The 25,469-nt window shown below is 41.0% G+C and overlaps 1 protein-coding gene across 1 annotated transcript; it reads left to right on the forward strand.

Annotated features, from left to right (window-relative positions):
* The first annotated feature begins 412 nt into the window (after positions 1 to 412).
* On the forward strand, positions 413 to 25,375 carry strn3 (striatin, calmodulin binding protein 3). Its single transcript, XM_008398680.3, has 16 exons — positions 413 to 877; positions 9,367 to 9,470; positions 10,088 to 10,161; positions 10,239 to 10,317; positions 10,580 to 10,741; positions 10,932 to 11,070; positions 12,086 to 12,221; positions 15,082 to 15,221; positions 15,332 to 15,510; positions 15,885 to 15,932; positions 17,274 to 17,395; positions 18,374 to 18,541; positions 19,172 to 19,312; positions 19,392 to 19,499; positions 20,364 to 20,450; positions 20,816 to 25,375. Exons 1-16 carry the CDS (start codon positions 626 to 628, stop codon positions 20,983 to 20,985), a joined length of 2,109 nt encoding a protein of 702 aa, XP_008396902.2. The 5' UTR covers positions 413 to 625; the 3' UTR covers positions 20,986 to 25,375.
* Positions 25,376 to 25,469: the final 94 nt, after the last annotated feature.

The raw sequence follows: 25,469 nt of genomic DNA on the forward strand, positions 1-25,469 counted from the left end.
AATTTGGAAAATATGAGTACATTTGCTCGGGTTGAACAAAGAGTCCGCCGGGACCTCCCGCGTGACTGCTGCATTTAATTTCCTATTGGGATTCAAGCAATATATACATTTGATACAGAAAAGCGGACTTTACATGAAATAAATATTTTTATTACAGCGTTCATATGTATATGCAGCATTTTTGGATTCATGTATGTATTCCACTATTGTGTGAAATAGTGGATAAATACTTCTGTACTAAATATTTCTATAATCAAAATTGGGAAAAAGATGAAGGTGGTGAGGCATGTTCAGGTGTGCATTCCATACCAGCTAGGGGCAGTGTAGAACCTATTCGCTGGCTGCCCAAAGCCAGGAAAAATGTCAAAGACGAAGACGAGAATCCCGGTGGATGTACCGTCATGCAGCGCGCTGGGTTCTTCCAGAGAACAGAGATGGCGGCCGGTTAGAGCTACACGTAAACACAGCATTTCCATTAAGCCGGACTCCCCGAAACGCTGAGGGGCAGCCAGCCTCACGCACCGCCGCGGTGACACCGCAGCAGTCACACGGGAGGTCCCCGGCGGACTCTTCGTTCAACCCGAGCAAATTTACAAACCCTACTACCAAACAAAAACATTAAAACATGGACGAACACCCTGGAGGAGGTGCAGGAGGAGGAGCGGGCGCCCCGAGACAGCCGCCTTCACCGCAGCAGGGCAGCAGCAGCAGCGGCGGTCCCCCTATCGGAGCAGTCATGGTCCCGCAGCAGAACGAAGACTTGTCCCGGCCACATCAGCAATACACTATTCCCGGGATCCTGCACTACATCCAACACGAGTGGGCCCGGTTCGAGATCGAGAGGGCACACTGGGAAGTGGAGAGGGCCGAACTCCAGGTTAGCGTCGTAGCTCCTTCCAGGCTAAACTCCGGCTATCCGCTCAGCTCCGAGTGGTCCCCTCTTTCTCCCTGTGGTGAGGTGGTCGTAAGAGGGGACGTTTAAGAAGCGCTCAGCCCGTCATGGAGGTGTGAAGCCGGCTGGAGGGGTGGCAAACAAGAAAAAACACCAGCAGCTTGACTGGAGCTAAGCATTAGCAACACATCCCCACCATGGATCAGTCTAGCTAACTGTAGCATTGCCTCAGTTAAGTGTTATTGTCCCGGAGAAGCTGGCTGTCTGTTCTTTAGCTGAGCTGAGACAAGCTGAAGGTGTCTGGTGAACGAGGCCCTGTGCCGGTCCCAGCTCATCTGGTCTGGTCAGTCAGAACAGCTGGCGGTGGTGGTCATGTTGAAACATCTCTTGGGCTGATCGGAGACCTCCAGCTTAAACCAGGCCAGCTTTGGGTGTCAGGAAGTTTTCAGTTCATAGACACAGGGATTATTAGAGTAATCAGATCAAGGACCTGCTACCAGGATTAAACGGTAAGGAGAGACGGTCATCTTACTGCTACAGAGGAAAATGGTCATAAGAGAGAGATTCATTCTGTGACAACAATGAACAGATGGAGGATGTCTTAAACATCTAAACAGTCTAGTGATGGGAATCATTCATTCCCTTTATTGTTTGAATATTTTATTTCTTCTGTTGACTCTATGAGAGCATCAATAACTGCAACATTTATGACTCAGGACATGATCGGATGCAGTTATCACAGCTACGCTGCTTCATGTTGCTGTTGTAGTGAAGTAGCTGATTTGAAAATGATTTTCTTGTTGGAGCTGTTTGTTTTTTATGAAGCCGTCTGCAGGAATACATTTATAGCCAACAAAATTATGACTCACTTTTATCACATTAACAATCCCCCAAATTATTGTAATAAAATTTGAGGTCTTTTTCTATATAAATCAGAGAAGGTCAAAATGTTATGTCTCCACAGAACAAAGTGTCAGTTACCATTCAGTAGCCTGTTAGAAAGATTTCAGTCAAATTATACTCCATCTTATTTGTGTTTCATCCTAGCTGAGTGGTGACAGTCGCAGCCTAACTCTGAAACTATGTAGTTTATGGTTACACCTTGCAGCATTTTATAATGTTAACATTAATATTACAGGGATATTAGAAGTCTGTTTTTTGTGTCTCACATTTCAGGAATCTCCTTTGTCACTTTGATGTCAGCGCTCAGTTTTTTTCCCAGTGTTGGGTCTCTGTGATCATTCCTATTGCAGCAAGGCTGCACTTTGTGGTGTGAAATAAAGCGGTGGTGAATGGAAGCAGTTGAAAATCACACACTTCCACGCTGTGATAGTTTTGAGATTAAATTACCTGACAGTAGAGAGCATCTGTCCTGCCACTGACACTATCAGTCCTTCTGAAGGGAAAATTTCTTTCACACTCTTCATGGAAGGCGTTCCATGAGTGTTTTTTATTTAAAAAATTTGTTCTATTCATTCATATCCCTTTTTTGAGATCAGACACTGATGTAGGGCATTCTTTTTATAATTGTTTTTTTTCACAGAATATGTCTCATACCATACTGTCACAACATAGTTACAGTTTCAAATATCTAAATAATAAACATCCACTCTGAACCAAACTTTACTTATAGTCAGGCAAGTCCTGTTCTCCTGCCAAACCCAGACCAGCTCCTTGGGTTGGCAGACAGAGAAGCGTGATTTGTCCCTGACATGGTGATATGGTGTGGACCGCTGCATCAGATGTTCTGCATTGCACTTAGTGATGTAATCCTTGGATTGAGCAGTTGGGTCATGAATCTCTCCATGCACTCTTCTGGAGCTAATCTGAAGGCCACATCGAGTGTAGAGGTCCAGCGTCTGCCTGTACAGAAAGTTTCCAGTTTATTTGTACAGAACATTTCAGCGACGACGCAGCCAAAGTTCTTTACATCCTAAAACACAATACAGTCACTAATTATGAAACGAGTAATAAACATTACATTTTGTGAAATATGTTGATTAATGTTCTGTTTACTGCTAATCAAAGGCAGCTCTAAGCAGATGGGCTTTTAGCCTTGATTTAAAGGAACTCGGTGTTTCAGCTGTTGTGGAGATTTTGGACGTTGGTTCCAGAGAATTGTGTGCCTCATCCATGGCCCACCACCTGATGGCTGAGTTGTTGTTCCCACTCACTCCTGTGTTTTAATACCACTAACAGCTGACTGTGGAGAATTTAGATGTGAGGAAATGTAATGGCTGGACTTGCTGCACATGTGGCTTCCTTTCACGGCAGCTCCCGGTTTGTGTGCTGAGCAGATTGCTGCAAGCAAATATGGCATAGATATGATTGGAACAGCTGGATTTAATGGCTGGGAGACTTCTGGCAAATTGAGAATACTTTTAAAGCAGCATCTAATGCTTCATAGCAGGAACTCGCATCGCTTCCATTTTACATCGTTAATGAAGATGTCCACTGGAGAAAAGCAAAGAACAGCATTCAACAGGACATGTGTGCATCGGGTCAGCTTACGAAGGGGCAGAACTTTTCCAGGAACCTTCATTTGGAAGCCAAGTTGATGAATTTTGGAAATCTTTCAAAGTGGGAACTGTCATCAGGATTTATGGCATTTTCTGTCATTTCTAGGGATTGTTTAAATTGGGAATCACTAAAATAAAGTTTGTCATATCCAAACGTAAATGTTTTGTTGCAGATAGACGTCCATCTGACGTTTGTACGTTACTCAGTGACATCAAAACTTTGTTTACTTTATTCCACAGATGAATCTGTGGCGTCTCTGGTCTTGTGCTCTTGCCTCATAAACGTGGTCTCAGTCGATTCCACGATTCTGGAAGCCCATGGATGTGACTGTGGAACGCTCGGTGCTCCTGCAGTGAGCAGGTTGCTTTGCAGGTTCCAGTCAACGTGTCAAGTAGCATCGTGCCAAGAGTATTTCAGCTTCTCAAGCTGCATTTTCTTATGAATGTTTTAGTTGCAAAAAAATTAGTGAATAAATTGTAGTTGCGTTCCACAGAAAAATCTGAAGATATTCAACTGTGAATAGGATCCACTGTACTACCAAGTGGATCCTATCCTATACTAGTGGAAAACCCTCACAACCGCGCAGAGCCGTGCTGAGGAGCTGCTAGTGAATAAGAGCCATTAGTGACTCCAGGTTTTGGGAGAAGGGGCAGGGTCTGTGTGAAAGGAGGCTGTAATTAAACAGCTTGGCCTACTGGGCCCTGTGCTGACAGCCTGATCCCAGCTGAAAGCTAAAAGTAGACCAGCCCAAAATAACCGCAATACACACAACTTACAAACTAACTTATGCGTTCAGTCATGGGAAAAGAAGGTATCCCTCTGTCATGTCTAGGATTTTACTTTATAAGTAATCTCAACTTTACAACATTCACAAATGATTTAATTATAGCCTCTAGGACAAAACCACACAGCACAGATTGCACCATTTCACACTGCAGTACATAGGCCATTGTTTATAGTGACAATAGATTAATTGATTCACTCATTTAACAGAGTTAAAAGTTACCTTTCAGAAGGGGTCAAATATTCAACTTTCAGTGAAAAATGAAGAATCATGTCATACCCTTTGACAATCCAGTTTTACACCACATTAAAACCAGTTTCTTTTATAGTAGTTAAGTATTTATATGAATTATAGGAATAACTAATTATAGAAACACTTATCTGAAAACATTGTAATACTCCATTTCTCTAAAGGTACTCCTTAATCAAAAAATGGGAATTTAAATGTTGCTGTAATGTTAATTCAAGCAGGACTGAAGAAGCCTCTAACAGGCACTCTGCTGTCAGCCTCATGAAGAGGATGCTCAGGCTTGTCCATAATTTCAGAAGAAGAATCCTTCTTCGCATCATCATCTCCAGAGGTTCCATAGTCAAGAACCAGACCAGAATCAGAACTAAACCTGAACCAGACCAGAACCAGCCTTCTTTATCAGGCTATTGAGTGTTTTTATTTCCCCGACTCTGAGGCTGCTGCAGGGTTTCTCCATGTTTATTCCTGTTTATTATAAGCCTGGCGGGCCATCAGGCTTTACTTGCCCCACATCAGGCTAAGTGTCACTTGTTTGTTTTAAATATGGTTATTGATGCACCAATAACAGTGATGGTAAAGACGGATTAAGCTAGGTTTATAGTTGACTGGCTGTGGGGGTGCGCTCCAATTGTGCTGTGGCTGTACTTGCCCATTGACGTCACATGCTATTATTTCCAAATTATGATGCCTGATCATGTACCTCTGATTTTTTTTGTAACTGTTAACATTTTTGAGACAAAACATGGTTGGCTGTTGATGGACTGCCCTAGTACCCCTACCACTGAGCTCAGCAGATTTTCTAGAGGACACCCTGTGCTGCCCCAGCAGATGATGTCTGAAGAGATGACACTCAACAACAGACTTCTAGAAGATCTGCAGCATCTTGCTGCAAACCTTGAAGGATCTTAGTTTCCACAAGAAGTCCAGTCTGTGCTGCCCCTTCTTATAGACGCTTCACTGTTGAGTTTTCAAATACCTGTCCAGTCTGTCCAGATGAACACTGAGATATTTTCACAGTTCAACCACCTTCACTTCTTTTCCCATGATGGAAATAATTTTTGACTTTTGGGAATCTACAATCATGTTGTTTTTTTGTTCACATTCAAGATGAGATGATTGTATCCAAACCATAGTACAAAGTGGTCCACCAGCTCTCTGTACTCAGACTCTTGTCCGTCTCTGATTCACCCAACAACTGCAGACTTATCTGAGTATTTCTGTAGATGACAGGAGTCGAACTTGTGGTGGAAGTCCATACTTCTCGACACCAGACTGGGTCGAACTATTTCAAACAGAGTTCTGTGTTGTGTGATTGGTCAGACGTTTGCCATGTTTTATGCATAAATGCTCTCACATAGAAATACCTTCATGTCTGCCTTCATTAAGGCTGGGGTGTGGGGACGGCTGAAAAATTCTAATTGACTTTGTGCTTGTTTTACTTTACCTGCAAACAAAGTAATCTGGGTTTGTAGAAAAGGGATCTGTAAATGATTGTAAGATCTGAAAAATAAAACGGGTCTCGCACGTTGCCTTATTTCAAGAAAGACATGCAGTGTCTTAGATATTTTGTATGGTAGATTGTTATTTTCTAGGTGTATAAATGTATCTTTGGTCTATTCTCAGCAGCAGTAACACGATATGGACACTCCGTCTTTTAGAAGGCTCTCTGTATTTAGCGTTTTGAGGTGAGGATCATTTAATGAAAGGGCGTACCCAAGTCGTCTGTAGAGTAAAAATTTCCTTGAGTGTTTGTGTTTGTTTACTATGAAATCAGAAGGACAAGATGAATCGGAAGATAAGTTTAATTAAAAATATATACTTATTGTTATTCAAACCACTTTTCATTGTAGTAAAACTGAACAGTTTTTGTCACACCTTGCCCTATAAAAAGTATGTTTGAAACCTTCTTAAAGGTCATTTTCTAAAGGCACATTTAAGCAGACAAATCAGCCTTATCAGAATGTATATTCCAATTTATTGAATATGATTGTATGCCGTCCTCAAAATCTGGACATAAGATGCATGTCCATAAATGACCCACAGACCACTGTTATTCACAAAACCAGCATTTGGTGACAGATACATGCATAAATTTCAAACTCAGTAAGTTGAAAAATACTCAATACCATATTTCATACTGCAGGAGCAGTTTTTGAAAGCATCAATGTGATGATAGTTTAACTTCTTTAACTAGGACAAACTCAGTAAGTAGGAGGGAATTTGGCCCTTATTTAGAGAAAATATAGAATGTATAATCCATTTTTTGCAAATCAGTAGACAAGATGAACCTTCAGAGTCACATAAAGACAGTTACAAAGTTGGTCTTCTACTACCTGAAGAACATTTTCAGTATTAAAGGACTGATGTCTCAGCAAGATCTAGAGAAACTCATCTATGTGTTTATCTTTAGTCGCATCGATTACTGCAACAGTGTCTTCACACATGAACCTAACAAATCAATCCTCCAGCTGCAGCTGATCCAGAACGCTGCTGCTGGTGTTCTGACTAAAACAAGGAGGATAGAGAACATCACCCAGTTCTAAAGTCCTTCCACTAAGAGAATAGACTTTAAAATCCTGAGGTGAGTTTATAAATCACTGAACAGTTTAGCAGCACAATATATTAAAGATCTGCTGTTGTTGTATCAATCTTCCAGGACCTCTTAGGTCTTTTGGTTCTGGTTCTGGTTTTGGTTCTGCTCTGCGTTCAGAACCAGAACCAAACATGGAGCAGCAGCATTCAGCTTCTATGCACCACAAATCTGGAATAAACTTCGAGAAAACTGCAAAACAGCCAAAACACTGAGTTCCTTTAAATGTAGACTAAAATCGATTTCTTTAGAACTACCTTTTGACTAATATAACTGGAATATGGATTCATTTGAATCTTTATTCCAACATTTTATGATGATGAATTTTGATGACATTTGACAAAATGTAGTGTTTCTCTGTCATTTAAAGCAGCTACAATTACCTTACAGCTGAAATGTGCTGTACATGGAACCTTGTCTATATCAACTTTGAGCAAATGAGTAACTTTGAATATTTTTTTAAAAATTGATTGTATTGCAATTTTGATTATTTTGATAAACCTACGACATCCCTATTAACCTATTTGGCCCCTACTCTGCCCCTTTGGGCCACCGTAGCTGTGTGGCATTTTCACTCAGAGACCAGACGCTGGTCAGTAATCCTCCGCTTGTCCCCCTCCACCTCTGTGGTTTCACATCGAGCCCAGCAGACGTTGCCTCAGTCTTGAAAACTTGTGAAAGGACTGAAGTGTGTATTTGAGTGTTTTCATGATGGCGTTGTTCAGAGGAATGACCCTGATGACTCATGTCCTTACATAGCCTGCTCTGATTTGTCAACCTGGTAAATCTGGGACAGATGGGTCACTACATGTACAGACTACTTCGTCATGGTGTCACCCCATTGTTTGGATCCTACCTGTGCTGTGAGGGTGCTTCACCCGTCTAAACACAGAGCACTGGCCAGGCTTTAATCTTGGTGAGTGTCATAGAGCTGGGCAGCGTCATTCCCCTGAAGCTGAGCTAGACCCAGAAGTGAAACCTGACCCAGGGCTGAAAAATGGACCAGAATGGAAACTGAGGTACCGTGTTTATTCAGTGGTGGAAAATGTTGAACTAACTTCTACTGAGTGCTGCACTGGAGCAGCTGGCATGACTGCATAGTGTGAGCAGAAATATGAGGCTCCAAGTCATTATTACATTGTGCTGTCATCACACTGTGGTCCCCACCACTGCACAAACCTACGCATACAAACAGATTTACTTGCTTTCATTTGTTTCTGTGGTAATACTAGCTCACCTTTGCAGGGCAAGAGCAAAATGACAACTTTGTGAATTATTCATTTCAGTATCAGTGCTATATCAGCTTTTTCTTCTTCAAAAGCAAACAGCTGCCATGTTCTCCCAGAATTCTGTGTAGGGATCCGGTTTCAGGATTCATGCTCTTATTGAGACAACAAGCTGGAGCCTCAAGCTGTTTTTTGTCAATATTCTTGTGGAAATATTTCTCTCTCCCTTGAATCAACAAGAGAAACTCAAGAGTTCATTAGAATGGATTAATTTTGTGTGTTCAGTTGCAGATTTCTGTTGAAAAGCAAACTGGGTAAACGCATCGATTCCAGATTTCCTTCAAATCAAGTCCCAACTTGTGCTGAAAGATCCTTGCAGGATGTACATCTGCTACTGTACTTCACTTTGTCCACATTGATTCATTGATGATTTCTTTTTAATATAAAATGTCAGATTATTATTTAAAATGATGTTAATTCCAGTAACATACTAGGAATAGGTAGACAAGTAAAAAGGAGCAAAATATCCTGTTAAAAGTTTACTTTTTGTTTTTGATCATTATTTTTATGTGTGAAACATAACTCTCTGTTACATGAAAATTTGGGCAGATGTTATCTGATATTAATATTACCCTTATGGTCGATAACCAATATTTACTGAGATTATATATATTTTCTTACCCTTAAAAAAACAACTGCACCAATGGTTTCACCTCTGCTTCAGTTAGACTTCCCACAATGCTTTACTGCATCACTGTCAAAATGAAACATCAACCGATATCGATGTCAGTGCTGACATACAGTGGATCCCTCTGTGGCAGTGGGTCCTTGGGGGCTGGTGTCCTGCATGTTTTAGCTCTTCCTGGTTTAACACTCCTGGATCAAATGATGGCTCATTTTAAGGCCTAGTTAGTTTTGTACCTTTTGGCCCTCCATAGGCATGTCACTCTCATTTTCTATTGGGAAATATTTAGATGCCTACATGTGCCTGGGCTGTGATTAGTTTTAGCTTAGCTGTATGGTGTGTGTCTGTCTGTGTTTGTGGATGTGTGTAGACAGAGTGTTTTGAACTGTGTGTTTATGTTGTGTGTGTGTTTCTCTCCAGGCCAGGATAGCGTTCCTGCAGGGGGAGAGGAAGGGCCAGGAGAACCTGAAGAACGACCTGGTTAGGAGAATCAAAATGTTAGAATACGCTTTAAAGCAGGAAAGGTAAGAAACGGGTCTTAATGCTCTGTTTACTTTTCCATTCTTACTATTACTCATATCGCTGCTAAGATTTAGTATGTTTTTGATTCTGCCTTCACTGACTGACTCTGACAGACAGCAACTGAATTCATTTCTGGATCAGTGTAGAATTGTTACATTAATGTCAGCCTCTGTGCCTATCGATCAGTCGGCCTTGATTTCCTTCATTTTGGGAGACTGGTTGATGCTGGCATGAGAAACCAAAGTTATCCATCGATCTTAACTTTATCCACAAAGGTCTGAAGATCAGCCTCTGTCACTTTGCTCTGCAGAGAGAAAAACTGCTTCAGATCACTCAGCCTTCCTGGTGTTGTCACTCTGGTTCTGGAGAAACCATTTAGATCCTGATGGATCGGTGATGTTGGCTCTTCCTCACAGGGCCAGGCTGCTTCGGGCAGCTTTTTACTCACAAATGAAATGATAACCTGACATTCTTATTATGTTATATTTACTCAGGTTATGTGATGTCAAAATGTGTTTGATGAAAATATGGGAGTATCTATGTGGAAACATTTGTAATCATTGTGTGTGACGGTGACATGACAGATTAATTAAGGTTACTCTTTGTTTCTCCTTCTCAGAGCAAAATACCACAAGTTAAAATATGGAACAGAGTTAAACCAAGGAGACATGAAGATGCCAATCTTTGAGTCAGGTAGGTGTTGCAGGAAGCTGAGCTCCAGCTGTGAACCTGACAGGAAGGCTCAGCTTGTCTCTCTTCTCTCCTTGAAGACACCAAAGAGTCGGAGGTCTCTGCTGTCCCTGCCAACAGTCAGCTAATGTGGAAACAAGGCCGACAGCTCCTCAGACAGTAAGACCCGTCCTTCAACCATGAGAGGATTTGTAGAGAAACTATATGACAACATCCCCACCACAATGAGTCAATGAACTGAAATTGAATTAGCATTTTGTATTTCCGATATTGCGTAGGAAGTGCTTCAGTTCCTAAATTAAAAATTTGTAGAATGTGCCAGTTTTTTATCCGATTAATCACCAGAATCATTGATTACTAAATTAGTCATTAGTTGCGGCCCTAGTTCAGCTCAGAATCCACTGTGATGTCATGCCTTCAGGTACCTTCAGGAAGTGGGATACACAGACACCATCTTGGATGTTCGCACTCAGAGGGTTCGCTCTCTGCTTGGCCTGTCGGGTTCTGAGCAGAACGGATCGATGGAGAATAAGAACCTGCAGCACCTGATCAATGGAACGGAGCGCTGCAAAGACCCCAAGAGGTACACACACACACACACACACACACACACACACACACACACACACACACACACACACACACACACACACCCCCACAGACACACACACACACCTCAACCAGGCCCTCCTGCACCAGTCATCCATCCTCACCTCACCTCACCGTTACCTGGTACACAGAGCATGAGGGGTTAACGTGTTTGCTCTGTGCAGGATTCCAAATGACAATCTGGAGACGTTCAACTTCCTGGAAAACGCAGAGGACAGCGACGAAGAGGAGGACGAGGAAGGAGACCTGATGGATGACATCAGCTCCGACAAACAACACAGACCTAAAAAACACAAGCCTAACGTAAGGCAGCTGAACTTCTTCCTGTTGGGTTTTTATGACATATCATTTCTGATGGATGTGGTTCCTATGATGGCTGACAGCGATACCAGCTGCAACGCACCAATGGTTAAACACACTGACAGAATGCAAAGAAAAACGATGCAATCACAGAAAATAAAAGCAAAAATCTACAATCATCAAAGCAAATGCCAATGAAATATGCTGCCACCATAAACAAAATGCTGCAACTACAGGAAATAGGAACAAGGAGGAAAACGCTGCACATAGTAAAAACTATTTCTAATGTGAAATGCTGCAAATTCGCTCCACTGCAAAGCTCCACACTGAGTCGAATAAATAATCTTTTGGGACCAGACCATAGACATACACATGTTTAAGGTTAATAGGGACATCATGATTTCATGGGAAGTCAAGAACAACTTCATGTCTCTTTGAAACAAGCAGTCTTTTTGCAATATTATTCTAGGATGTTTATGGGGATAACTTTACCAACTCCAGACGCTATGGTGGCATATTAGGGCTTTAAGAAAAAGAAGGCAGAGTCATTCTAAACCAAACAATTCAGAAGTTTTTAGATTAATTTCTGAGTTTTAAGGCATTTATTCTACCATGTTTTTCTCTATCTTCAATGGACCTAATTGTAAGACTCCCCCTGGTGGTCTGGAGCGTTTCCGTTTTGTGGAGCAGCTTTCGTAATTGTCTGTTTTTTTTTATCTTTTATTTTCTTATTCTGTATTTGCAGCATTTTTATTTGTTGTGTAAAGTATAGCTCTTTGCTTCTATTTTATGAGATTGCAAAAAATTTTATCAGCAGCATTTTTCCATTGATTTTGTGTTTTGGAACTTGTTTGCATGTCAGCCTTCTATGTTTTTTTCTAGAAAATTTCTGAGGTTAATATCAGTTTCAGAGATTTTTAGCAGAAATGTACAATGTTTTTTTTTTCCTATCGCCCATGGCCATTGTATTTTCCTGACTCTGCCTCCTTCCTTTCTCTTGCTGCCTCGCATGGTGCAGATAGGAAACGAGGGCCTGGCATCAGAGGACGACGCAGACACAGAGGAAGCCCTGAAGGAGTTTGACTTCTTGGTGACAGCAGAGGATGGAGAGGGAGCCGGAGAAGCTCGCAGCTCTGGAGACGGGACGGAGTGGGGTGAGACCTGTAGGAAACGCTCAGCTGATTAACAGTTTAGATGCTCAAATCAAGTAACCTTGTAAAGAATCAAGAAAGACTGTCCTTCAGACCTTCATGTATTATTGGCTTCAGTGAATTGAAGGCTGGTCCTGTAGTTTCTCTTAGTTCTGCTGTCTAGAGCTGATAGGCTGTTTGTTTCTGCTCTGGATAGTCAGACCTGTCTTCCCCTCCACAATGAGCTTCATTCCTGTAAACTAGATATTCTTTCATGTCAGTCACTCTGTTAACCTGCTTCTCTGTGGAAGTTCTGCACAACTGATGCCTTAAAGCTTAATTTGTCTAATTTCATCTGTCAGAAACAGCTTAGTTTTCACCGTGAGGCTCCGAGTTGTCAGACTCGACTCTGAAGGACTTCCTGCTGATCAGAAAAGCTCCACAGCTCTGCTAGGTTTCATCTGTTTGACTGGAGCTCAGAGGAGCATCTAGATCAGTGTTTCTCAACCTTTTTTGGCCCAGCGCCCCCCCAGCCTTTATCCAGGTCCCTCACTGCCCCCCACCAAAGAATTTGTCGGCTACTTTGCACTGACTATTATTTTATCATTAATACAACTATCACTATTGTAGATGTTTTGATTTTTATGCTCGTTTCTGTATTTATCATCAAAAATAATTTCCCAGAGAACAAAAAAGCCATGAGAATAGAAATTATTTTCACAGGCGTCTACAAAAAATGCAATGAACATTCAAGTTAAACTTGGTAGGCCTAACAGCAGCCAATCAGTGTGGAAAAAATATTCTTATTCTTTGCCATTTTCTAGTTGTTAAATATTCCACAAAATGACCAGATAAAAGATGTTCAACATGCCAGTTTAAACTTTGAACTATTTGCAAAACGACTGAGCTCTGCAACATTAAAACATGGATAGAACTGTAACTACATTAATCATAGATCTTCTTGTCTTCAGTATTTCTGTCGGTTTCTGGTGGTGCAGCTCTGTGCTGCCTTCAGGAGAATGGGACATCAGAGTATCATCCATAAAACTTCACCCACATGGCATTTATTGTGCAAACCAGAGCTTTCAGTGGAAAAACAAGTTCCAGGTCCTTTTAATGCCATACAAATATGAGCTAGAAACATGGATTATATCTTTATATAGACCTGTCTATTGATTTATAGATTAATAATTTTACTGGACAGAAATTACAAAGAACAAATCTGGTTCTTAATCAAATCCTAATGAGTCAAATTGAAAGTGTCATGAAGTCATCAGCCTCATGACATTAACACTGACATGAAAAATAATATTGAAGAAATAAATATATCAAATCTAATTAAAAACATAAATAAGTGATCAGTTATTTACTGTTATGGTCTGTAAGATATATTTATTCTCAGTACTAGATGTGGTCTCAACAAACCCATGGCACTTCAACAATATTATTTTACCTTTTATCTGGAAATGGTGTCCGTTTATTCTTGCCATACAGTCCTCTGTATTAATTATTGCTCTAAAGGTCTTGCCATACCAGTTTATTCCTCTGTATTTACTTTAGTTTCTTAGTTTATTCTTGCATTTTGTTCTTCATTCATTTCCATTTAGTTTCCTTTGATTAGTTTTATCCTCTCTCGGTTTATTGCTATGTCCACTTTAGTTTATTTCCTGTTGCTAGATTTATTTTATCGTTTATTGACCATCAATAATTTTATCATTTATTGACCATCAGTAACTCATCACCTGCTGCGCCGCCTAATCGTCATGTGTTTCACATCATGTGTTGATTTTTCACTGTTCAGCATCGGATTCTCTCTTTTCATGCCATAATTCACATCTAGTTCGTCGCTCCGTTTTATGTCCCGCTTCTCCTGTTTCAGAGTTTTGCGCAATGTGCGCGTCGTTTGTTTTTTTCTTGTTTTTTTTACCCCGCATATGGTGCAGGGCGGTCGGGAAACGTAAAACATAAACCTTTTAAAACAACGGAAACTATTTCTGCATTCTGATTGTTGAAATTTAAAAGTGCTGTGTTGTTCTATCACCCCCGTTTCATACCGGACCTCTTACAGCACCGGTGTAACGCTATAAAATGAACACCCTCTATTGTGGTATCACCCATGGAGGGATTTCTTTATTTAAATGGGTTCATTTTTTCAGAGGGATACAAACCGCCCACGTTGAGAACCGCTAATCTAGAGCCTTCAGACAGCTTTTCTACAATATGACTCACTATTTTTATAGTTTGGCTGATACTCAATATGTGCATGTTATATTTTTCAGATTAAAAAAAAAGAAAGTTTATCATTTTCCTTCCACTTCATAACTATGCTTTACTTGCTGCCACATAAACAACAATATGAACGTCAAAGTTTGTGATTTTGACGTGAAAAACTATATCAAACTCTAGAGGAGCGTAAAAACTTCTCTGTCTCTTTCCTGACTCCCTGGTTCAAATGAATCTGATAGAAAACAAATATGTACTCTTATTCTTATGATGATTTATGTCAATTTATTATAGAAGAAGATTAGGGTCACTAATCTTAAAGTCAAGAATTCTGACTTTAATCTTCTGAGATTAGACAGAATTCTTTCTTTTTCAGTGGACTAATCCTCTTCCGTACTTTATGTATGAGCCTTGAAAGCATTTCAATAGTCTCATTAGTACATTTCCCAACATTGGTACATACAGTTTGCTGCTGAACATTGTTTTGTACATTAAACCTGGTAATGAATATGTAGCTCTGTAATGGGTTCCCTTTGTCTGCAGCAGATGTTTTATTTGGTCCGTGTCCGTCTGAAGGTGCTGAATATTTCAGACGTCCCTGTGATCGTGGAAGGACGCGGCTTTAGTTTCAACTCTTGTTGAATTGTTTTTCTCTTTGCAGCGGAACCGCTACCGTTCCCCTCCGGTGGGGGGAAGACCTTCCTGCTGGGGGGGCCAGACGACGTGCTGGAAAGCGTGTTGGGTTTGGGGGACCTGGCAGACCTCACTGTCACTAACGACGAGACGGACTTCGGCTACGATGTAAGAAAACCAGTTCAAGTTGTACTGGGAGAGAAAAATGTAATGGACAAAATCCCACTGTCCCTGTGTGTCCCTCTCTGTCCCTCTGCGTCCCTGTTTGTCCCCACCAGCTCTCGTCCAGTAAAGAGTCTACGTTCAGGAAGACGTGGAACCCTAAGTACACGTTACGGAGCCACTTCGATGGCGTCCGGGCGCTGGCGTTCCACCCCGTGGAGCCCTGCCTGGTCACCGTGTCTGAAGACCACACCCTGAAGCTGTGGAACCTCACCAAGACCGTCCCAGCCAAAAAGTAAGCTGACTCAGCACCACACCTTTTCTCTACCGTCGTCCATAGTTACATCAGATGCAGGCTTTCTTTAACACAACTCAGTATGGAGAATCATAAAGCTCATTCATTTCAGTCATTTAATCTAAACTCACACAGACTCATTACACACATTGATAATGTTTTAATCATTTTGACGTTTTCCTTTTAACGTTCCATTTATAAAGGATGCAGCCAGCACTTTGTGAGCAAACTGCATCTCTAGTCAGTTTCCGTTTTAGCAAATATGTAAAAACCCAATTTTTTAAAAGTAGTGCAGCTTTAAAAGCTCATTTAAGAAAAGGAGAGCACCAGCCATGATGAGCCGAACACTAACCTGGATCTCCTCTATGTTTCAGAAGTGCCTCTTTTGATGTGGAGCCCATCTACACATTCAGGGGTCACATGTAAGTATCCTCACTCGTATACAGACACACACACGCGTGTTTTTGTGGCTTGTGGGGACGTTACTTTGACTTCCTTTTGTTTTCTACTAGCTAACCCTTACCATCACATATCCAACCCGAAAACAGCATTTCCCCTCATGGGGACCAAGAAAATGTCCCCTCAAAAAGCAGTGGTCCCCACAACCCCATAATGCAGACAGAAATAGGTCTCCACAAAGATATAAAACACACACACACACACACACAATGTTATATCAAAAAGGTTTTTCAGAGTGGTAGATGAAGAATTGCTGCTTTATGAACCCGGGTCCTCATAAATGGTGCATTTAGTGTCTGAAGGTAGAAGTATTCATTTTCTACAGTGTTGAAGTGTTGACAGGCCAGCCTTTCTAAATTCTTCCACTTCACTCAAAAGCTCCAGCTGAATAAAACAGATTTGAGCCACAATCTGGAGAAGAGTTGGTTTTTGAGGTGTGAGTTAGGATGGAGAAAGAAAGCTGAAGTTTATAACATCATGTTAGTGACTTTATTCCAGGTCTGGTCGTCAGCATGCATCCAGCCAGATCTCAGCAGAAATATCTGCAATATGTTCACAGAGAACTTTTTTATTCCTCCCTCAATATTGGCCCTAAAATGAACAAATAATAATTCTGCTTATTTCAGGAACTTGATCAAGTCCCAGAGCATGATGCTGCCATCTCAGTTTTTTACTGGGGAAAGTGTGTTGTTTCAGTGATGGTGTCCATTTATGTAAAATATTTAGTCTTGGAAACATTTGATTTGTCAGATCATAACTCACTCTCTGAGGTTTGGGATGGTTTCATCCAGACACTGAGATTTTCTTTCAGAGTTCTGGAAACAGATGGTCACATGTAGATCGCTGGCATTGTTTGGAAATATTCCTGCTGTTTCTTAAGTTTAATTATATGAGACTTATGTCCACTTAAAGGTGAAAAAAATATTGTATATTATTTGAAAACTGGGATTTTAATAAAAGCTTTGTTCTTTATTTTCACTGCAGGTTCTGTTGTGTTTCTTGCATTTATCTGAATTGTTTTCCATCTTATTGTTTGATTTTAACCAACTATTTTATCCTTGGTTTGTGATTTTGTTTAATATAAAATGGTATTAGAAAGTTTTTAAAATATGAGAGAAACTGCTTTCAATGGGTTAAAGTTTTGAACTTCATCAAAGTAACAGCAGAGATCTGCTGAAGAGATTGAACCTTCCAGGCAAAAGAATCCACCCTGGTTGTTGAAAGATCACCATAACTTACCGTTATTAATAGAGAGTTTATTTCCTGAAGGAATATTTTAATTTATTTCCGTCTTTTCTTTCCAGCGGCCCGGTTTTGTCCTTGGCCATGACCTCCAGCGGTGAGCAGTGTTTCAGTGGAGGCATCGACTCCATCATCCAGTGGTGGAACATCCCCAGCTCTAACGTCGACCCCTATGACACCTACGGTACTGACGTGATCCACTGGATCACTGCCGATCACCTCCCCGTTCTCTGCTTTTTCACATTTAAATCAGAAACTTTGGATTTCTGCAGAATGTTGAGTGAAAAGTTTGACAGTCAGCCATCTTAGAAAACAGTTCTTATTGTTCTGATCTTCTTCAAGCTGCTTTCTGAGTCCTTAGATGAACTAAACACAACAGCTAACGATTACTTCAGGAATCAATCAATTATTCTGATAAAATCGAATAAAAAAGTTGCTAGATTCTGGAGATATTTTTATTTAACCACTTAAGTCTTTTGCACAATATTAGAAATACATTAAAATGTGGTGATAAATAATTAAACTCCTGTTTTAAATGAGACTTATTTTACTGGCTAAAATGTAATGACAACATTCTTTTAGTGAACTCTTGATCATTTGTATCAAAAGATGAATCAGCAGCTAAAAAATCCTTCTAATGTGAACATGTGAGAAGCTCAGGCTGGATTGATCAATACAGTGTAGAGCTGATCTGTTGATTATAATTTGGATCATAATTTGGACACCAAAAGATGATTATTTTTTTTATAGGATATTTGTTTTTAAAGGATTTGAATCAGGTAAAGCTGAAACTGATTATTAAAATAGATTATTTCAATAATCAATTCATCACAATTGATCCATTGAATCGTTTCAGCCTGAATGGAACATGAAAGGTTGATGAAGGTCCATCAGGCCCAGTTTGCAGCTCTGTGTGATGTCATCAGAAAACCTGAGATAAACTGTGTCTAAAAGCCTCCCAGCTTAAATCTGCATCTTTTCTACATTGTTTTCTACAGACACATTGATTCATTAGTTCTAATGACCAGAAAGTTGGATACACTATTCTTTATTAGCAGAGTCAATGAAGAAACGGTTCAGATGGTGCCTTGCAGTGAAATCAGAAGTTGAGCTGTAGCCAAGAAAAAATCCCTCCTATAGTTTCCTGTTGTGCTGCTGGCAGATTGCAGCGTCCTGGCGGGGTCGCTGCTGGGTCACGCCGACGCCGTGTGGGGATTGGCTTACAGCGGCATCAAGAACCGCCTCCTGTCCTGCTCTGCTGACGGAACCGTCAAGCTGTGGAATCCCGTGGAGAAAGACCCCTGCATCAGCACTTTCAACACAAACAATGGTGAGAGGCAGATTACACTAGGGACGCACCGATTCACTTCTTTTCACTTCTGATACCGATATCTGAGGTTTAGTATCGGCCGATACCGATCCAATGCAGAAAAACAGCTGAACTGACTTAAAATGTTTCTTTTTTAAAAACAGACATATGTATCCTGAAATACAAATTAATCTGCTGACTCAGCACCAGAACAGCTAAATACACTAACAGCTTCACCAGCTGGTCAAACATGGAAAAACAACTTTAATTTGCCTAGTCAGTGCAGTTAGGAGCCAATGGAAATTAAATAACAAAGAAACTGAACTGATAAATACAATAAGTTGACTATTTGGCCAGACATGTAAAAATAAACTGGAACAAACCAGAAAGAGCAATTATGAATTCTAAATATAATGTAAAATATTTAATAAATCATGACATCACTCAGAGCACAAAGCATAGAATTAGAGTGAATAGATCTGCCTTTATGGATCGGAAACATTGCCACAACACCTGATCTAGAATTTTTTCTAGATCAGGACCGATACGGGATCGGTACGTCTTTAGATTGTACCAGATTAATTATGAGGTCAGCAGAACGTAGCAGGAAGTAACTGAGCAGAACTTCCTGCCTTGCTTCCCTCTCTGCAGAGCATGGAATCCCCACCGCCGTAGACTTTAACGGTTGTGACCCCGCCCACATGGTGGCGTCCTTTAACAACGGAGACGTGGCGATATACGACCTGGAAACGTCCCAGACTGCACTGGTGCTGAAGGGTCAAGGAGACAGCAGTAAGGTTCACTCTGGTCACTGACGTTCATCTCCATAACGACCTGTCACCTCTAACCTTTCCTCTGCTGCCCCGCTCAGCCGTCCCGGGTTTGAATCACATCAATAAAGTGGTGAGTCACCCGACGCTGCCTGTCACCATCACGGCTCACGAGGATCGCCACATCAAGTTCTTCGATAACAAGTCAGGTCAGTGTGGTGTGCTGACCGCCGGGTTCCACCTGGAGCAACACAAATGGAGGGGATTTTATTGACTTATTTTTTATCGCTTTTATCATTTTGTCTTAACATACTGATTGTTCTATTATTATGACTTTTAACAATATTATTGCTCTCATCTTTTGTCAATTTATAAAGTGGGACGTATACAGCTGCAGGAGTGAGGAACAGAATGTCACCATTTGTTGTTTAAAAACCCCTGAAAATTCCACACAGTCTGTAAACGCATCATGACTCACTGTCACATGACCAGCTTCTTTCTGTTCCTCCATCAGAAAGGAATGGCAGCAAGATGGAAATGAACATCAGCCCAGTTTTATTTGACTGATAGAGAATGTTAAAGAATGACTAATATTACCACTGATAAAAGTCACTAATATAGATATATCTTACATTCCTACTCCTAATATAAAGAATATAACAGATTTAATGAACTCAACAGGACTTCAAATTTAAAAAGAAATTATTAATCCCAACTATACAGAAGATGTAACGTCTACTATAGACCCTTTTTGTGTGCAGGAAGGATGTCCTGCAGCAGCCTTTGTTGCATTGTATCTAAAGAGGCTTCTGACAGAAGACACTGTTTAACAATTCTCTCATAAAGAGGACACTCAGTTTTTCGTAGTTTTATTTATTTATTTTTTTTAATGAAATGTTGAAGAGATGTGATCGGCTCCAGTTTACAGGCTAGCTGCTGGTAGCAGGAAGGCTAAAAAAAACTTCAAATTGTGATGGAATAAATGGGTTTCACTAAAACTTCTGAGGTGAATTACTGTAACGCTGCATAGATGAATTTTCAGCCCAATCTGAAGGAGCTTGTCCTCTGTGCAGGTAAAATGATCCATGCCATGGTGGCCCATCTGGACGCAGTGACCAGTCTGGCCGTGGATCCCAACGGGATCTACTTGATCTCTGGCAGTAAGTCTCCTAACGTCTCATAAAGCTCAGAGTGATTCCAGGTGTTGAACTGTTTCTAACAGAGTCTTTTTAAAATGGTTGGACCCAGCAGGGCTGTGAAGCTGCTGGTGTGTTAAATGTGCTGAACTGTTGCAGAGTTAACAAATGACCGTGTGATTGTGTAAATTAATGTCTGTTTAAAAAAGAAACATTTTAAGTTGATTCAGCAGTTTTCCGGTTTCGGCTCGGTATCGACCGATACTAAACCTAGTGGTACCGGTAGTGAAGTCAGTGGATCGGTCCGTTGCTTCAGCTGAAGTAACTGGAACCATGCGGAGTGAAGCGGCGGTTCAGTCGACCAACATGTCTCCTCTCCTCCGCCTCAGGTCACGACTGCTCCCTGCGGCTCTGGAACCTGGACAGTAAAACGTGCGTGCAGGAGATCACGGCTCACCGTAAGAAGAGCGAAGAGGCCATCTACGACGTGACCTTTCACCCATCCAAAGCCTACATCGCCTCGGCCGGAGCCGACGCCCTGGCCAGGGTCTACGTATAGAGGAGAGGAGCAGCGCCGCGCCGTGGGCTCCGAGTCAGACGGAGCCAGGATTCAGGTCTGTTCACATCCGTCTGAAGGCAGCAGCAGACTGAGACGCCCACACACACGCAGCCGCCCCGTGCCATCGCCGCCTTTGGCCACTGAATGGAGCACATCTGATCAGCTCCCTCTCTATGGTGGCGTCCAGCAGGCTGACCGCGGCCAGCCCGGCCTCCTCGTCATATTCAACTCTAGTGCAATCTCCACATGCAGACGTAGGAACGTTAAAGGAAAAATCCCCCCAAATGCAGCTGATGGGTGGAGCTGCTCCTCTCTGCTCACAGATTCCGTCCATCCCATCAACTCTTTGGCTCAGTCTCCATCACTGTCACTTCCTTATTTGTGCCATGGTCAAACATTGCATTATGGGAGTTTTAGTTTTAAAACATCCACTCACAGCAAGGCAGTCGATAAATTAGTTTAAATGTCTAACAGTGATCTGTGTTTTCATCGTCTCAACGGTTCTCCAGTTCAAAGGATGAATTCTTTACATTTTACTGTTGCAGTACAAGTGGCTGCAGCAAGACTTCTGCAGTCAAAACAGCCTTTTTGGTCCTTTAAGTTTTCCGTAGCGACAGTTTCACTTGGAAGAATCAAGTCTGAAATGATTAACTTTATCACTGCTTTCATGTTATTCTGAGTGAAGGAGGAAGTTCTCACTGCCTTTCAGCCTCAGGAGGTTTTACAGTGAGGCTCAGTGAATGTCTGCTGGGTTTCAGGTCAGCTACGTTTACTGAAGAATCCATCTTCAGATAGTCAGGGCTCATCAAGCTGTCTGCTTAGAGAATAGATGATGAGGAAATGTGTCTGATCAGACCAACACCAGGGACAGATCTGGTTTAGTGATGCACCAAGATTTAAACTGTTACTTCTGGCTTTATCAGTTTTTTACAACTTGGTATGTAGAAAGTCAATGTTTCGTCCTAAACGGTTCTGTCCTCTAACACAACCGTCTGCTGATATTTCATTCAGCCTGAAGAACCAAAGACTCTGACAGCAGGGATCATGCAGGGAGACGGATCTGAAGTTTTGAAATGGGCTTCTGTGGAGAGTAGGGACCAATAATATATTCACCAATATTTTTATATATATTTCCTACGTGTTTCAATCCTGTGTAAAAGCAACTACAAGGTCTCTGTGACACTGCTCTAACTAAACTCCCCACAGTCCTGCACTTCTTCACTGTCACATGACTGAACGTGGCTGAAACACAAACAGCAACTAGACAGCAGGAAACATCGGTTATTAATCAGCCCACTTTTATCAGACAGATACCGATATGATAAAAAGTGGCTAACAATGGCTGATAATATATACCAATATATCGTGCATCCCTAGTGGAGAGTTCCTAATCAGTAACCATTCTACCAGTCCATCTGACTGGTTGGATCTTTACATAACTGTGCTCACATGATCTAACCAGTGGTTAGCCAGAAATATTATTCTGGTTTTCATCAAAGTGAAATGCTATTCCCAATCAAACTGTGTGAAAGCTTCACAACTTTAAGACACACAGCTGCAGAATTCAGTCAGCGAGCACCGAAAGGCTGCAGCAGTGACTCAGTAATAAGAATTAATATCATGCAACACTGAACAATTTCTGATTAAGCTAATCAGCTGACACATTTTTGACCAAAATCATTTACCTTCAGCCCCTAGTTGGGCTGTTGTAAAAAAAAAAAAAAAAGAACAAGATGGCGGCATCACAAGGAAAAGTAAAGACACGTCCTGACTCTATATCAGGATTTCTACACCGTTTATTCTGCAGTTTATGAAGCAACATAAACTGCAAAACAAGAAATACTGAACGTTCTCCACTGCAGGGAAGATATTGACTACTCTCAGCATAACCCCACTTCAAAAAGCAGATGGTTGTTTTCTGCTTCACCTGTTATTGACATCTTTATGAAATACTTTAAGTTCATGTGCTGCTTTCTGTTTGTATGAGGACACTAGGAAAGCTCAGTCTGGAACTGACAGGTTGAGTTGCTGCTGCCCCTAGTGGTGTGGAGGTTCAGTTTAAAGAAGTTATCTTTGAGAAAAAATCCTTTTTTTGTCTTTTGTCATTAATCTGTGGTGACTGAACACTTGCCTTCACAGTGGTAAGCATTAAAGTGCATCAGTAGTGTGTAGAGGAGCCAGCAGGGGGTGCTATCATCTATCAGGACACTAAAGAAGCAGAAGCGCTACATGATCTGAACTAATCGTGACAAATAAAGCCAGTTTGTTTAATGTTCATACCTAAAAGTTTGGGTAATTATTTTTCATTTAACTTTCTGAAGCTCAGCCTGAGAATCACTGAACCCGACAGTCAAACGGGGGATTTTTCCTTTAAACCTACAAAGACAAAGTCTGGACTGAAGTGTGAACATCTGATGTTTGATCTCCGGTTTCTCTCCTTTTTTAAAAAAAAGAAAAATATTTAAATGTGCTGATGTTGCCAGGAAAATGTTTTAGCAGCTGTACAGTTTTGAAGAAATTTAAATTAAGAAATAAAAAACAACAACATGAGTGAGTTTAGTGTTGGAAAAACCTGCCGAACGATCACGGTTGGTGAAATGTCTGATGGCGTGTAAATCTGACGAGGGTGGAGCTGCTCGGACCGCCGAGCGCAGCCCTGCGTCTAAAGCTGAGTATTTTTGTTTGTGTGAAAGAAAAAAAAAGAAGGTCTAGTTTTTATAATCCTTTTTATAGAAATATTGTTACTGGAGCGGAGCAGCAGTCCTATCGGCCGTCCCAGCGCTCACAGATTAACCGTCGCTTGGTGACTCTAACTTCACTGCCACAGATTAAAGAGCTGAAGTCACATGGAGGAAAGGAGAATGGTTCAGATGAAACACACTGGATGGATGGTTTAATAAGAACCTACATGTTATTAAAATCAGGTATGTAAGGAACAGACACAGGTCAGCACCATGTTATGCTGTTAGACAGCAGCTGCTCTCACACCGGTGTTATGACACCTCTGGTCCTACTGGGAAGAATTAATGGCAGATTACAGCAGCAGAGCCAGAAATAATCTGCTGTTCTCATAGTTCAGAAAGAGAAATCGATAAAATGAGTGTTAAGTCAAACTGGCCACTAAATCCAGATTCTCCCTCTGGAGCTGGAAAAATATCTGTGTGACCTAAAATACCCGATCTGATTATTTAAATGATAGAATGATGTTTATTCTGACTTTTTACATCAAAAATGTCGGAGATATGGATCCAAACTGTAAACTCGATGTCTAAATCAGGGGTGTCCAAAGAGGGGCCTGGGGGCCATCTGTGGCCCTTGGACTGATTTTTGGGTGGATTGAGAATTTTTATTTTTAATCAGAGTAAAATTATTACCAACATAATTTTCTTATAATGGAAAATGTAAAGTGTAACATAAAATATTCATTTTTACAACCAGGCCAGTATAATAAGCAGAACCTTTTACTTCCTGCTGAACCCAAATCATCTTTATGAAACTATTAACAAGCATTTTGAGACAAATCCTGTTCTGATTATAGACAATTGTTCAATAAATCTGCCCAAAGCCCAAAGAATTGGGAAGCTGGTGTCTTAATATAGCAAACGTGTAAAATCCTTTAAGTTTTGTATCCATGGTGAATAACATCTTTTTCCTGAAAGAAAAAAAAATTATCTGACCACTTTGTTGGACTGTAGTATTTATTTTTTTATTTCTTGGCCTGTGATTACTTTTGAGAGAAGGTTTGGACGCCCCTGGTCTGAACCACTGAGTCTTTATTTCCGGTGTTTCTGATCCGACTGAAGTCGTTTTCCAGTGACGAGACGTTTAGAGACCCGCTCAGCCTGAACGCAGCTGTGGTTCTTCAGGGCCGACCGACTCCTCTTCCTCACATCACCTCTGTCAGTGTTTGGCTCCTGTGTGTTTCTGCAGATGTTACTGACCTCGCACACACACACACACACATCTGGAGTGTGTTTTTAGCAGGAAGCAGCCCATTGGAGCTCCTAGAAAAAGTGGTCTTTGAGTAGCCATCTTTTAGGATGTGACTTCATTGTTGTGCTTTGTTCTGATGCACAGTTTTAGTTTGACTTTTTGTTTGTTTGAAGAGTTCCTAACCTGAGTGGCTTCTGCTTGATCACAAGTCCAAATAAATGCTTTTGTTTTAAATAAGACTAAGATCAACTTTTTAACTCTGTGTGTCTGAAGCATGGTTAATCCAATAAAATATTTTTTGTAGTCTTCCCATGAAAACAAAAAAAATGCAGTTTAGATTTTTTTTTTTTTTTTATAAACTGAACAACCATTTTTCAGAACTGTACCACAGAGCAGAATACAGCAGTTAATGTATATAAAATGTCTATTATGAGTAATAAATGTTGTACCTGTACAATTTGCTGCTTCACTTCTTGTGTGGAGTCTATTACTGCGCTCCAGCAGAACGCAAAGAAAAGTTCTAGAAGTTTCCGTTTTGCTGTTCTGGTTTC

This window comes from Poecilia reticulata, chromosome 22 (assembly GCF_904066995.2).
Source record: "Poecilia reticulata chromosome 22, P_reticulata-male-v2, whole genome shotgun sequence".
Lineage (NCBI taxonomy): Eukaryota > Metazoa > Chordata > Actinopteri > Cyprinodontiformes > Poeciliidae > Poecilia > Poecilia reticulata.